This window comes from Cyprinodon tularosa, unplaced genomic scaffold, assembly GCF_016077235.1.
Source record: "Cyprinodon tularosa strain WSP-4 unplaced genomic scaffold, ASM1607723v1 ctg44, whole genome shotgun sequence".
Lineage (NCBI taxonomy): Eukaryota > Metazoa > Chordata > Actinopteri > Cyprinodontiformes > Cyprinodontidae > Cyprinodon > Cyprinodon tularosa.
Genome location: NW_024039163.1, coordinates 322771 through 339333, shown reverse-complemented (window position 1 = coordinate 339333; position 16563 = coordinate 322771). Strand labels below are relative to the sequence as shown.

Here is a 16563-nt window from a genome sequence, read left to right as displayed (position 1 = left end):
TCTCTGTCCATATACTGTATAGATAGATAGATAGATAGATAGATAGATAGATAGATAGATAGACAGACAGACAGACAGACAGACAGACAGACAGACAGACAGACAGACAGACAGACAGACAGACAGACAGACAGACAGACAGACAGACAGACAGAAATTGTTGTATTCAGACACTTCAAAACTTTTTTTGTTTCGATTGTTTTTTTGTTTTTTATTCATTTAATATTTGCTGTTGTGCTTCTGATCATTGTCTTGCTCCACAACCAACCATTTTGTTCTCCACAGAGAACAAAATCCATGATTAGGTTAAATATAGCAAGTCGTCCATGTCAAAGTTGGGTGGATGTTTGTTGAGGACCCAAATGCAGAGACCGTAGGAGGCATATATTAGTTTTTCTGATTTAATGTAGAACAAAAGGCAACAGAGGCTAATTCCAAATACAAAATATAGCAAAAACCAAAAAAACAGGAGATGACAAAGAAAACATACATGGGGAGCCAAGTAAGAGAAAAGAAACCAGGAATGAGGAACTGTAGAGGTGGTGTATGTATGGGGAACAGAACAAAGAATAAATTAGCTGACATGGAGCAGGTGTGGATAGAAGTACCTAGAAGGGAGCTAGGGGAAAAGAGACAGGCACAAGGGGGCAACAGAGAGTAACTAAAAAAATGCAACACAGTTTAAATATAACACATAATGGAAAATAAACCAAAGATCAATAAAACAGAATGATTTAGATAACTGAAAAATCAAAGTCCGAAAGGGGAGAATCATAACAGTATAGGTCTTGAGGAGGCAAAGCAGCTCTGCACAATAATACTACCTCCCAGTTTGACTCTCAGTTGATGGTTTACTTCTGAAATCCTGTTCTAGGTCAGACATAATCTAAAATAGATCTTCCACAACATTTTACTTTTATGGTAATAGTCAATGGGATATTATTCCCAAAGTCTTGGACATAATCTTTGTCTATGAAACTGATCTTCTGGGTCAGTAGCCACCAGACCTTGGAACTCTCTCAGGGAGACAATTTTGTGCCCAGTTTCTTCTTATATTTAAAGATTCCGATTAAGGAATGCTAAATTGCTTGTGCTAAAAAAAAAAAGAAAGAAAAACTGCACAAGGGATTTTGAGAACAAGGATGATTGTAATAAAAAAATTAAGTTCTAGATGATGATATTAATTAGTTATAAATTATAATAATAAATTAGCATTTGTTATAATTAGGGTTCAGCATTATTTCTGTTTGAATGATTATGGTTCCAATTCCATCTTTCAATTCCAGTTGCTATTGATTCTCCACTCAGTTCTTTGAGTATCATAAAATCTTATATTGTTATTATTGAGTTCGCTAACCAAGTTCTGTCTGTATGAAATAGTCTGAACTTCTCTACTGAATCTAAATCCTTGAATATCTAACTTGTGAAAATGGTGTAAACTGTACTATAAATAATGATGGAGCTATTTTCAACCAGTATATAAAAATCAAACCTATGACTATAATACAGATCATATGAATTATTTTACAATCTCACTTTCACATGTATCTTTATTTGTTTAAAACCTTATTAAAAAAAATTGCATCTATCCAGTTTCTTATGCTGCAGATACTGCTGTCATTTTGGACAGTTTTATTATCCTATTAACCATGTATTAAGACATAGGGTAAGAGGAAGGAAGTATTAAAAAGGCTCGGATCTCCCTGCAGAAGGTGTGCTACGAATTACATGGAGGAACAAATTCCCTCGGGGATCCTACCTTAACATAACACCAGTGCGGCGGGTCATAAATGAAACTCTTTCTGAGTTTGGTGGTGTTCAATCATGTTGGCTGTATGCCCTCCTTCGCATGATACAATCCCATCGCCAGTGTCACAGGTAACCGAGTTGTCATTTGGCGATGGAGACAGGTAATTATTGCTGAAGCTCGAGGAGACAAGAGAGGGTGGGCTCTCTGCTTCTGGCTGGAAGATCGGCTTAAGGAGCTTCATTCTGGCTGGCTGCAGCCAAGGAGGACGGGTTGGTGTGGTGGAGAGCGGGGTGGAGCTGAAGTAAGGAAGCTTGAACCAGGGAATGTCCATTTGGATCAGGGCATGCTTCCATAGCCAGGAGGGTAGAGGAGTTTGTAGAGCAGGAGAAAGCAATAAACTGGCAGTCTTGTTGTAGTTGAAAACAGAAATGTTTCAGCAGTAAGTAAGGATTTCCTGGGCCCTATTTCACAAAACCTGAGAGGGATTAGGTTGAAATTTTCTGGGTATGGGCTAAATTAACCTGCAACTCCAGAAGTTACCGCAGTCATTTGTTCTGTGCAACTGTCCAGCTTTCTACCAGGCTACCTTGGTCGTCTCTCAATCAATCCACTTTGGACCAAGCAACAACAGATGATGCAATCTCACACTGAGGTTCTTTGAGCTTGAAGTTCACCATTAATCTTTTAAAATGTTTCTGGGTTCCTTTTTGTCTTCTTTATTATTGGTTGTTTAGATCTGTCATGAAAGATCCTTTTACAACCACAATCAAGGTGATTGGCTAAAGTCTCAAGAGGTGCTTGGAGGTGGTTTCATAACTACTGTTTTAAAACATGCTTGATTTTAATTTTATTTTTATTCTCCTTAGACGACTCTCTCCTTCACAGTAAACTCCTTAGCTTCCTTTGGTCCATGTTGAGTGTGATACACACCATATCACCAAACAGCACAGTGACTACCTGTAGCCCTATATATAGGCCCACTGACTGATTGCAAGATTGTAGAGACCTGTGATGCTAATACCTTGACTTGACATGTCCATTGGGTCACATCATTTTCATTTTTGTTCAGGCCTGTTTCATAATTTTTTTTTTAAACTCATTCTGTTGAAACATGATTGAAAAGCAATGTCTGTCGTGCTTTTTTTAAAAGTTTTTTTAGATTGAATTTTTCTCATTCATTCAACGATAAATGTGTCCACAACTGTAAATGACTTCTGATTTATACGCTGTTTTGTGATTTCTTCAGGCCAAAGTCAAAACATCTCATAGATGTTTTTTCCACTAAGAAGTATTAAAGAACCTTCTAGTGAAGTTCTCTGAAAAACTTAAGACGACTAACAGAAAGGCAAAATAAAGATTGTTCACCACATCATTTGTTTAAAGGAACATCTGTGTCTTTTGAAGCAAAGTAAAGAAAGTAGCTTTACCCAAGCTATCATAGCATGCACTAGTGCAAACATTCACTGCAAATTTCTATCATAGTAACATTTTTAGTTTTGCTATTATAGTTTGGAATTTTAAATCAGATCTTTGAGTGTCTTTAATTCTGTGTTCTGTGTTCTGAATTTTATGCTGCAGTCCCTGTTTGAGAGACAAGGGATGACACTACATGGAGGTCTACACCTGGGGATCGAGAGAGGTCATATACCACTCACTAGAGGCATGTCCAGGACCAAGTCTTTTGGTAAAATAATCAACCCTGATTTAGTGAATAAAACAATATATTTTTTTGGTACGGACGATATAATGATAAGCCCACTATATTTTTTCTATACATTTATGTAAAGGTTATCTGTTAACTCATGTTTTTGATAAACTGATTTAAAAAACAGATAAAAAATCATACTTTGTTTTTTTAATTATTTGAACCAACTGAAGCTAAAACTGCGCACCCTCAGGTGTTATGGATAAAGCATAAGGTTTTCGACCTTACATGCAAAATCTAATCTTTTGAACAGTTCTGGCTCAATTATCTGCTTGGAGAAGGAGTTTCTTTCTGGAAATTATGTGTTTTAGGGTCTGTATACTTCCTTTAGAAATATTTTGAAAACTTACTTAGCTTACGATTAGTTACTATTATTCCAATCAATTACTTAAGCTTTATCTGTGATTTTGAAAAGTTTTAAAAGGCAAGCAGATTTCCAGTTAGATGCCAGATTTTATTTTTTGATTATTAATAAACATACAGACATCATATACGTAGACGCCTCGTTGGGCACAGGTTTGCATGTCAACGGAACAAGCCACATCTGCTGAAAAACAACGGGGGGCTGATGATGTCTTTTAAGGGCACGGTAAAAGTAGTGAGATCAGCTGAGCGTTTTGTTCGCCAGACAATGTCAGGACACACTGACAATGTAGAATTCATCTGTCAGTATGTCCAGGCCCAGATTGCTTCTGAAGATGTGTTTCGTCTTTGGGGGTACATTCAAGAAACTCATTTTGGGATTGAAAATCACCATTTTGGGCAGATTTTACTTGTTGTGTCTGCCTTCTATAAACTAAGACTGCACCATGTTGGCAAGCTACACACACTAAAGCTGCAGAGTGGCAACACTAGGAAAAAGCTGTGCAAGCCCATTCTTGTTCAACGTTTTTAGCTTCCATACAGTACAGACTGTTGTTTTTAGATAAAGATGTGCATATTTATATTTTAAAGCAATATAAATGAATAAGTATGTGATTATATATAATGATATATTATTCCAAAAAAGCTTAAAAACAATCCACTGGACTTTTTTTCCAAGTTTGAAGATGTTTTGTTTCCCATCCAGGAAGCTTCCTCAATTCACAATGTCAGAAATAGCGTTAAGTTCGAGGCTTTATAGTGTGGACAGAAAAAAAAGGCAAACATGCTAATTGAACATTTTGGTCCTCAAAAGAATGTCCTTTGTCAAGAATGGGACTAGAATGTTAGCATTTTGGACAAAGAAGATAGCTGGTTTGAGAGGTGCATGAAGGAAACCATCAATGTTAGAAAAGAAAAACCAACCTCAAATAGATTTCAGCTTTCAAAAACCTACAATTGAGTGATTAAGTTGATTCCTTCCCACTATCATTGCAACCCCCATCCCCTTACAGGGGAACAGAACACCTCGCCTGTTTATCCTTGACAGCAATTCCCTTTAATGACCCCTTTTCAGAGACATAGACAGGTATCAGGTATTCGCCCGGTTCAATTTGTATGTTTTCTAAGCTAAAACGAGACTTCGTTTTTGGTCCACTCTATAAAGCCTCAAACTCAACGCTGTTTCAGACATTTTGAATTGAGGAAGCTTCCTGGATGGAAAGCTAAAAGTCTTCAAACTTGGAAACAAAGTCCAGTTAATTGTTTTCTAAGTTTGGTGCCTAAGTATAGGATGTCTATGGTGGCTCTAGTATATTTATTAAAAGGATCCATTTCTTGTTACTAAATACCTCGTCCTTTTTCCTCCGGCTCCAGGTGCAACTGAAGAGGATAGGCTGTCTGCAGTTGTAGGCGAGCACAGATTTCCACGCAGTTCCTCTATGACAGACAGTCTCAGAGAACACTCACAGCCCCATCCTATTCCTCCACCTCCTCAGACGGCACCACCTCCTCCCCCTTACTATTTTGACACTGGTCCTCCTCCAGCTTTTTGCCCTCCTCCACCCCCATCCAGGACTCAGAGTCAAGGCCATGAGCCCGGAGGCCGTTCCAGCTTCAAGCCATCCTCTTTGGACCTGCCTTATGAAGCTGCTCAGCGGCAAGCCACACACCTCGAAAGACAAAAGAAAGCTCGCTCAATGATCATCCTGCAGGACTCCTCCCATCTACCTGTCGAACCTACAGAAATTCCCCGTCCCTCTGCTGCTACACCACCAGAACGGATCAAAAGAAAGGGAAGGGTAATTGACAACCCTTACGCAAATGTGGGTCAGTTTAGCATTGGATTGTTCACACCCACAAAGCCCCAAAGAAAGAAAAGTCCTTTGGTGAAACAGCTACAGGTTGGTTGTAATTAAAGCCTGTTTTTTTTTTTTTTTTTTTTCTGTAACACTAATGGATGACTTAGCTTGCTTTTGTTTATAATTCCACTGCAGGTAGAAGATGCACAAGAAAAGGCTAGTTTGGCCTTAGCTGCTGCCCATTCACGAGAGAGCTCACCCTCAGGACGACACCCACGTGGGCACACCCACACCAGCCGTGTTGACTACTACCAGCAGCAGCTGATGGCCGAACGAGACCGTTTGCGAGCCCAAGGAGAGATGATATTTCAGGGTAAAGGCCCCTTTGCTGCTGCAATTGCTGGAGCAGTAAAAGATCGTGAGCGTCGACTAGAAGAACGGAGGAAATCCACTGTCTTCCTTTCTGTTGGGACCATGGAGGGGTCCCCCACAACAAGCCCTGATGCCCCCTCTTTGACTCAGTCTCACTCAATTGACGAACGGCTGTTATCCCGAGAGCTGGGACAGCTTCCTCCCCCTGCCTTGGCTCTGAGCCCCTCACCAAGTGGGACCACATTTATCCATCCACTTACAGGAAAGCCTCTGGACCCAAATTCACCACTGGCTCTTGCACTGGCCGCAAGGGAGAGGGCACTAACCTCTCAGAGTCAGTCCCCAACTGGAAGCCCAGAGCCAAGGACTAAACAAGAACGCATAGGCCAGATGGTAATGTTCTCTGACACTCAGACCAAAGAGTCTCCACATGGGGATGTGGCAGCTGCATCTCCCCCTGTTTCACCCAAAAGCGCCAAGGCAGCAGGGTATGGTGCTTCATCCTCCCCAGCTAATATTTTAGCTCCTCAACCCACCAAATCCCAGTGGTCTACATCATCATCACCTATATCATTCCGTCAAGAGATGGAAGCTAGAATTGAGGAGAGAAAGGAGGAAAAGAGACTAGAGGATAAGAAAAGTATGTTGATCAGTATTATGGATACATCACAGCAGAAGACAGCAGGGCTGATCATGGTTCATGCAACCAGTAATGGTCAGGCTGTTGGTGTGGGGTCAGGGATTGAGCAGACACCTGTGCTTACAACCACAGAGCCCAGCAAATCACAGATTGCCCGGGCTAAATCCCCCACTCCCACTGCGCCCCAGGCCCAAACTCAGCTCCAGGTTCAGCCTCAAACTCAACGTCCTGCCAGTCCCGCTCAAGAGAAGAGCTTGGCTCAGGGAAGCTCTGAAGAGGATGTAGATGCTTACACCGTCACTTTACCACCTGCTATGTTATCTTCTAGTGATGAGGAAACAAGGGAGGAGCTACGTAAGATTGGGGTGGTTCCTCCTCCAGATGAGTTTTCAAATGGATTGCTGGCTCAGGCACAGGGGACAGTTGTATCACCTGCTAAACCTCCCCCATCTCCTGTCCTACCAGCAGCACTAATACCCCAAACACCCTCAACCCCAACAACTCCAACTGTGACAACCACCCAGCCTCAGCCTCCCCAGCCACCACCTCCACCCAGTGCAGCAGCTGTCTCAGGGAAAACTACTGACCCTCTGGAGCCCCCACCAGTGGGCGAGGCTGGTTATGCAGCTGACTCAGGTGTGGAGGAGGCTGACACACGCAGCTCTAGTGACAGAGAGAGAGACCATCATCTTGAGACCACCAGCACCGTCTCCACAGTTTCCAGCATGTCTACGTTGTCCTCAGAAAGTGGCGAGCCTGCTGACACACACACTACGCACACCTCCTATGCTGACGGGCAGACTTTTGTTCTTGACAAACCGCCAGTGCCTCCTAAGCCTCGACTCAAGTCCCAAATAGGAGGGGCTAAAGGCCCTGTCACCTTCAGGGACCCTTTGCTGAAGCAGAGCTCTGACAGTGAGCTGCTATCCCAGCAACAGGCTGCTGCATTGGCTGCTGCAGCAGCTGGTGGGGCTGGGCTTCCTGCAGGGGGTTCTGCCTCAGTGACTGGTCTAGCTCCCACCAAGCCACGCTATCTCTTCCAAAGGAGGTCCAAGTTGTGGGGAGATCTTGTAGACACCCGAGGACCAGGGATAGGGCTAGGTATTGGTAGTTTGGGAAATCTTGGTGGGTTAGGACTTGGGCTAGGCTCAGATGAGGGTGCTAAGCCAACAGTTATGGGAGAGCTCAGTTCACGTCTACAACAGTTAAGTAAAGACACTAGGTCACTGGGTGAGGAGCCGCTTGGAGCGTCTCTTGACCCTGGGAGGAAGTCACCTGTGGCAGGTGCAAGGTAAGAGAATATCTAGCAAAAAAGTAAAATAACCACAGAACTTTCTTTAGCCCTGAGTGACAGATGCAGGCAAAATAGTTTATTCATATGCCACACTCATCATAGCAGAGTTTACAAAAAATATTAAGCTCTAGAGAGGATAATTATATACTGAAGCAGGTAAATAATTTAATCCTTATTGTGTTGAAGATTTTTTAACACTTGATTTTGATTAAATGCTTGATTCTCTTTTGTTAATTCTTGCTCTATTTTTGTGCTTTTTCATTATAGGTTTCAGAGAATAGATACCTTAGGCATTGTTGTGAAAGCTGCTGATATGTAGAGATGTACTGATAAACCTTGTGTGGCCAACTTACGATATTCAGTTTTGTAAAGCTTGGACATGCTGATGCAAATTTATCTTTCAGAACTACAAATTAAGAACAGTTTACATAAGAACAAAGTTTAAAATATATTTTCAAGTCTTTTTTGCGAAAGCATCAATACTTATTAACATTAGGAGTAGAGAACAGGTCATGACAAGTACAAGAGATCAGCTGCAATTGGATTTTTGTGTTTACATCTTATGGCAAAAAAGAAATACTATAGGTTGAACATCTAAAATGTCTTTAAGTGTCTTATTAAAGTCATTGCCGAGGTTAACAAGGCTCCTGCCAAGCCTTGATTCACCAATTGCAATACAAAGCCTTGAATGTTCAAGTGACAAGCATACTGCCAATTGACTGTTGGCCAGTGGAAATATGTATTCTGTAGTGACCAGACATGCCTATATATATGTGACCCTGCTGTAATGGATAAGACAGGACACAACACAGGTGCTGTGTTAATTTGTAGTTTTTTATAGTAGTTTTTTATCCGTTTTGTTTTTTGAGGGTTTTACCGCTCTAGTATCTTGTTTTTTCGACAGTGGACTGACATGAAATGGGGTGCAAGAGAGGGAAAAAAACATGTGGCAAAGGACCACAGCTTAGATCCGAACCCGGGTTGGCCACGTTGAGGAATAAAGGGCTGGTTATAATCCAGTAGCAGTGTGTTGCAGTTAGCTTGATGCAGACATTTTTGATTTATGCTCAATATTGAAGCGTGGTCCGCGCTTTACGCTGTGGGTCTAGATATAACCGAGGCAATGACGAAGTGGGCGCGAGTTTGTCCGACATCGGAGGGACATGACAGCGAAAAAGAGCAGGTATCCAGGTGGAAAAAGGGTCCCAGCGTTCTCGCGCACCTCGATCTTCTAGCTGGGCAAACTTCACGAGTTGTTTTCCGCAATTTCGGTCATAAAAACAAAACAAGCCGGCCTCCTGTCTGCAGCACTGTCTGCGGTCAGTTACAATTTGGAAGAGGTGCAGTGGAGTGTCTGCAGAGGGGGCGGGGACGGCTTTTTGTTCACCGTGACACCTACGTAGAGGACCTGGTTTCGAAGTATAAATCAGCCTTAATGCCTCCGTACATGGATCGTGCGCGCTAACCACTATGCCACCGAAGCACACCCAGTTGTCGACTTTTATACAGTTATTAATATTAAATGAAGTACAAATGAGAGGAAGATTTCCCCTTTTACAACTTTGATGGTACACCTAGTGTGATGACTAATACCTTGTCTACTAGCTCAGACAAAAGTCACGGCTTCAGTATTGATCATTTTATGGTTAGTATAAACAACAGTAGTGACCTGTCTTTTCCATGTGCACTCCCAGAATTAGGTACAAGATATCTTCCCTGCCAACCGGCTCTTTTAATTCTCACAGGGTGATACAGTCCATACATGCACAGGCACATGGTGCTGTACATTTAAGGTTGGATTGAAAGAACTTCTTGGTCGATACTACCATACCACACTGACTACATGGTAAAGCTCTTTTTGGTCCATCCACTAATGACAAAAAATAGAGTTGGCCTGCTTTTGTTCATAGCCGATCAAACTGAAAACCATCCTTTTTTGGTCACAAGCAGATTTTCAGTTCATCTCTAGATTAAAAGTCTCAAGCAGTTGCCTTTAGCTATAAGACCTGTTTCAGCTTCGTAATGAGGGAAAGAAAATGTGTTGCACAGAGCTTCTGAATGATTTTCTTTGACATCTGAGGGGCAGGGGTTGCAGCCTGTTTTCTATGGGTATTTTTTCCACAGCATATGTAAAGGTTCAATGAAAATCCTCTATATTTCTGCAGGTGTGAGGACACAGAAGAAACTAAACCTTAAAGCTATAGAATCTAGGGTAAACCAAATATATATTTCTCTTTATATGCCTTACACAATAACCCTGTAAACTAAACACAATAACACCTAGAAAGAATTTATCTTTTTCCCTTAAAACACTGTTGCCTTGTCCGCAAAATAGTTTTACAACACTGATAATTTGATTCTACTAAATATCGTCTGAAAAAAATAATACAACCGTTTCTGCAATCTGCTTAATTGTATTTAGTCACTTAAAAACAATTGTTTCATGTCATCGGGTCATGAAACAATTATGTTAAAGTAACTAAATATAAGTAAGCGGATGAAAAGTGATTCTATTATTCTTATTTTAGCTTAGAAGTGTTAGAAGCCTTGTTTTGGCTAGAACAGTTTCAATACTCCCCCCACCCCTCCCGCTTTTTTAAAATTAAATCTGCTAATTATTAATTGAAGACAGTAACAGAGGCATACATACTTGTATGTGCTTGTAAACTGAGATTACTACTTTTGCAAACAAGGTAACAGGATTAAAGGCATGCACTTTATAAAAGAATTTCCTTACTTGTTTCACACTGCCATGTTTTATTTCTAACCTATGACCCTGTTAGTATTTTCCCTTCCTACCTTTTCCAAAGTCTGTTCAAATGTTATACAATACATCCTTTTATCCGTCATCCTTTGCAGACATCACTGATGCAAGCTTGATAAGAACTGAAAGTTACCTTTTTCCTTCTATCACCAACACCTCCATTGTATCAAAAGTGATGACTTTAAAGATTTGGGGATGTATTTTTAGAAAGTATTTGAACAGGACTGAAATATGATAGTGTGGTAGTTCTCTGTTATATCTTAGTTTTCATGTTTATCGCTTACACTAACACTAACATTATAAAGAGTCAGTTGAAAATAACTGTCAAATAAATGGTAAGAGATGTATTTTTTTCTCCATATGAGGTTTGCTTTTGCTTTATAACACCTTGCATTATTTGGATATATTAAAAACTCAGATTCAATGTTTCAAAAAGGAATTACGTTTTGGATTTAAAAGACTAGTTTTAGTTTAAGCTGTAGAGTAGTATTACTTACTCCTTCAGTTTCCTTGTAATGTTGTGGATCTCATTTTCATCTCAGATTTGTATTTAGGCGTTTTCAGCATTGTGCTGCTCTTATAACTAACGAAAATTAAGTTTTTGACCCCTGACCTCTGTATAGGCCCCACCACTCGTCCCTGTTATCTTAAGTTCCACAGATAAATGGGCATTATGGATGGAAAATGGATGGATGTATGGTTTCAGACCTTAATTATTGGTACTGTACACTGACTAAACACAACATGAAAAACCTCTGCTTAGTAATGTGAAACCCCAGACTGTGCTATGATAGGTTGACTATCATTGAAAAGTTTATTTCCATAATTTAATTCAAAAGGTGAAATTCATATTATACAGATTTATAATACAGTCAAAGTGTTCACTTCTTTTTTTACAGCCAATGAAAAAAAAATTTTGTAATACTGAATTTTTATGAAAAGAATGATGGGACATACAAAATCACAGAGGAGTGGTCTGAGAGGAAATTTTGTCTGCTGACAAGCTTAACAGAAATGATGTGGGCAACCGACCATACTGCCAAAAGCTTCAGTACTGGTTTTAATGACCGTGGTATAACTGAGTTGTATTAACCAGCAGACTCGCCTAAAATTCAAGGAAGAGTCCATCAAGGAATTTAAAAAGGAAGATAGTCTTAACAATGCAGATGAATTAAAGGCTGCTGTTCAAATCAGAGACTTTTTGCTTCCATACTACATACAGTATTGATGTAATACAACAAGCAAAAAGAGCCGCTGACCAAGTACTAATATATATTAAATTGAATTCCTTTTATTATCATTGTACAAAGTACAATGACAATAAATGAATGATGGGTTCCTGAACACCCATCCAGGAGACACAGTGCAACAACATACGCTGAGGGCCAGGTGCCCGGTTGAAGCCATTCACTGTGTCTCCACAGAAATACTTTACTATCTTTAATAGAATCTTTTTTATCAGTATAAAGTGATACGCAATTACTCTGTAAAGGCATTGTCAAACCTTAACAATTTACCCAGCGTATGCCGACGACAACAATTTGGCAAAACTGCTGGTGTAAGTTGGATAAGTTATGCGTACCTTTTGTATAAGTAATGAGCTAGCTGAACCACACTGAAACACATCGACACACGGCGAGTACGTCAAGAAATTTTGAGCTCAAAATTTCCCGACGTATGCGAGCGTATGCTTATATGTGGGCCATAAGTTACAGGTAAGTTATGTGATTGTTGACATACGTTAATTGTAAGTTACTCATAAGTCGTGGTGTCTAGCTTATCCAACCTGTATAATCCACAACATAGGGTGAGCGTGAAGGTGAGTGTTATGGATGCTCCCTGCGTCCACGGCCACGACCAATTAACTTCTTAGCAGACATGACGCTGAATCTGCTGTGACTTCAAACCTTCTTTCTTTTCCCTTTTCTTTTTTTTTGGCGGGTGGTAAACAGCAGCTAGGTTAATACTGTTACTGCAGAGTTTAGAGAAATGTTCTTATTATGCTTTTATGCAGGCAGGGCGCCTCTGGGTGCATTGCTGCTCCCCTCATGACACCGGTTTGTGACATTTCATGGGCATTACGCTATCATGCATTATGCATAAGTTAGGCTGTTGTTGGAAATAAGTTCTGGGCCCTTTATGAAGACTATATGTATATGCCCAAAATTGAAAAAAAAAATACATAGAAAGTTCAGTGTATGCCAGCTTTTTAGAGGATTCTGGGATGTCGGCATAGGCTGGCTAAATTCTCAAGGTGTGACAGCGCCTTTGAGTAAGTTCAAGTTTTCATTAGATATAAGGGATACTAATCAAAATTAATAGAAGTAAATTCTGAAATGTGTCAATGTATTAACTTATGTATTTCACTTTTTCATACAAATTACAGATATTTTACCAAAATGAAGTACAATTCTAGCTGTATTAAGACACTTGATGGGTATTGTTTTGTTAGGCAAATATGGCCATTATCTTTTTTTTTTCTTTTGTCTCCTCACTTTTGGAAAACCAAGGATTTTCTTTATTTTATCTGTCTGCATCAATAGTGTGGATGATTTTTTTTTTGTAGGGTGCAGTCTTTGGCATCTTTTAAGAGGTAAAGCAACATCGCTTACTAGAATATTTAATGGATGAGTAGTCCTACTTGCATGATCTGACATCCTTCTACTGTTGTGGCTAATTAAATAAAAAGCAGGTAAACCTTAAAGCAAGCAAAACCAAACATGAGTTTTTGAATTTTGGTGACGATAAAGAAGACCATGCTTTCAAATGCAACATATCATATAACATTTAGTTCAGATTTCTCTCATCTTCCCACCATTTTCATCCTGACAGTTAATTGCCTTAGGCTGTGATAAAATGATCATGCACACCATTATTCCTCTTTCTCTATCACTCTGCATTTGCATTTAATTCTTTCCACCTGCTGGAGGACTTCTCATACACCATAGACATCCCAGCATTTTTAATGTTAATGCTCTACCATCTCGTACCCGTTCAAATCCTTCCACACACCACAATGTTTTGTCTTAGAGTTTTGCTGTTTTGTTTGGGTTTTTTTCAGTTTGTGATCTTTGGTTTTTCTTTTTCTTTTTTTGGTTGTTTATGTAAAAGTTCATAACTTTGTTTTTTTTTTTCAGTTTTTGTGTTGAAAATGCAGATGGTCTGTGACTGTCCATGTATATATCGGACGAATCTTCTATTTCTTCAGGGAAACATAATAGCAGAGCAGAACATACAAAAGTCTCAACTTTCCTTGTATGTGCGCACAATCATAACAGACAGGAGAAATATGGCTTCTTTTATTTTTTTCATTTGTGTGTTTTTTGTTTGTGCAGTGTTGTACATGTGAACAGTGTGCTCATTTCTCTGTCATGTAGCCCACTGGTCAGACTTGCAGTGCTAAAACCTGCTCTGCTGCCTCAGTCATGCAAACATTTTAGCAACACACACACGCATATATATATATATATATATATATATATATATATATATATATATATATATATATATATATATATATATATATATATATATATATATATATATATATATTGTTCTTGAGTCAGAACAAGCACACGTTTTCTCCTATACGCCAAGGGTTTGGAAGGCAGCAGAGTTGGCTAAAGCATATATTGAGTCTGGTTAGCAGGCTGCGTCTCATGGAGTGATGCTAACATTCTCTCACATTGCTCTCTCTCTGCTCACCTTGCATGCCACGCCCTGCTGCTCTGATCTGATTGGTCTAGAACTGACTGTGCTTCCAGGAGGGCAGGACGACTGTGTAAGTGCGCATGGAGCTCATCCCAGCCTGTTGGCTCCCTGTAATATGATCATTTTTTTTCCAGCCTGAGCGACCTGTGCTCCATTACATTTCGTAGTGTAAAAGTCACTAATAGGGAAGCTCCAAACATATGCAGTAGAGGGATTCTCTGGTTAAAATGCATGAATGAAATGTAGGTGTATTCTCCATGCTTCTGCCTGCTTTCACTTGGACAAACCTTCTTAGTTTTAGCTTTTAACATCATTCATTATCCATCTGATCATCCTCCCCTCCTTCCATTGACTAGTAGTGAAGAAATGACTAATCTCAGTGTTTTTATTTTTTCTTTGTTTATTTTTTTACGCATTGTTGAGGTACATTGTTGTTTCATGCCTCTTGTTGGGCTAAGGACATCCTCTAAAGATGCATAATAGGTTTTTAATACTTTTCTATCGGTAAGGCTGGGTTGGTTGTCATTTCAGGCCTAAGCTTCAAGTCTGGCATAAACAACCCTGTTTTTCTAACAAAATATGCTTTCCTCTAATTGCAGTATTTTGAACACATGGTGCTTGATCTACTGAAGCTTTGCTTGTATAAAAATATGCGAACTTGATAGGATTTGAAAAATTGATTTACTAACTAGTTGAAAATACAATTGTATCTCTAAAATTAGCAGAAGAAAACCATTTATTGTGTTTCCATGTGTGAATATGCAGAACGCATTTTTGGAATAAATATGCAGAACATATGCTGATCATCAGAACATGCAAAATACTGGGAAATTACCAAACAAATATTACATTCAAAAAAGTTAAAAACAAAAAAAATTGAATTGAGAAAACTTCCTGGATGGAAGCAAAACATCTTCAAACTTGGGGGGGGAAAGTCTAGTGGTTTTGTTTTTAAGCTTTTTTGGAATTACTATGACCTGGATGACTGAGATTCTTCACCAGCAAACAAAATATTTCTCCTTACAACCCAAAATGGAAGTTTTCAAACCTGAACCTGATTGCAAGATGAGGTTTCTGTGTAGTTTTAGTCATCTTAAATTCAGATGAAAACATACACACACAAAATGTCTGAAGTTGATGTGACGAAGAGGCATTGGTATAGTGACCGAAAAGACAGAGGGAATCATCTCTGTGTATCCTGAACTGCATTACTCATTGATATGATAGAGCTCTTTTTAACAGAAGTGGAAGTTTCTGTATAAATCAGTGGTAAAATCTGTTGTATATAAAATTTGTTCTATCTTCTGTTTTGTCACTCTGCTTTGGTAAACCATTTCTTTTCTGCTGTACACCGGCTGTTTTCCCTATTCGTTTTATAAACTAAAGGCTGTGGCAGTTTGAAAAAATAAAAATAAAAGAAAGAAATTCTCTATTCATAACAACAGATTGGTGTTTGGCATCTGTGGTGTCTGGAAAGATAAAGTAACATTTCTGAGTAACATGTCTTTGAGAAATTTAAACTGTCACCTTAAGGCCTTGCAACAGTTGGAATGATCCAGATGCCAGAAACTACTCCTAGTCATCCAATTATTTTAACATTTTCACACAAACAGAGATGTTATTTTGTCTGCACAGAGATGGTCCTTCTCCACAAAGCAACCACACCTTTACCTTTGTAAACTTCTTTTGTAAATTATGACTGCCCATTGGTACCTCAAAAACAAGTCATCTCTGCTCTCCCAAAATCTGGTGACAGCAAGTAACATAGGATGGTATGCAATACTGTAGCACTTGTGATTCATTGTGCTTGCAGTCTTAGTAGATCTGAAACACATTCATTACTTCATGCAATGTTATGTTTGCACAAGCAAGTTAGTGCTCCTCCATTGGGATACTAGTAAATCAGGCACTTAGATGTCTTTATAAAATGATTTTTTTTTTTTTTTTCATTTTAACAGTATGAACATTTTTTGAGGATCAGAACAGTTGTTTGCTTTGTGCACCAGAAAGGCTAAACCCAAGTTTAAAGGTATAATTAAACATCTGTTAAAAACTTAGTTTGACCTTATCTGACCTCACCACCTCTTTACCTTCAAAAACATTTGATGCAGCATTACCCACATGTGTTGCTAAATATTTTTGTGCTAAACAAGTTTTGCATTTAA

General features: G+C 39.3%; 1 protein-coding gene across 1 annotated transcript in view; it reads left to right on the top strand.

The window, feature by feature from the left end:
• The window catches only part of shank3a (SH3 and multiple ankyrin repeat domains 3a), a 304312-nt gene that overhangs the window by 286010 nt on the left and 1739 nt on the right, over positions 1–16563 (top strand). The window contains exons 23-25 of the mRNA XM_038299956.1: positions 3329–3434; positions 5193–5719; positions 5813–7920. Coding sequence (XP_038155884.1) covers positions 3329–3434; positions 5193–5719; positions 5813–7920 — 2741 coding nt within the window. The remainder of the gene's footprint in view (positions 1–3328; positions 3435–5192; positions 5720–5812; positions 7921–16563) is intronic.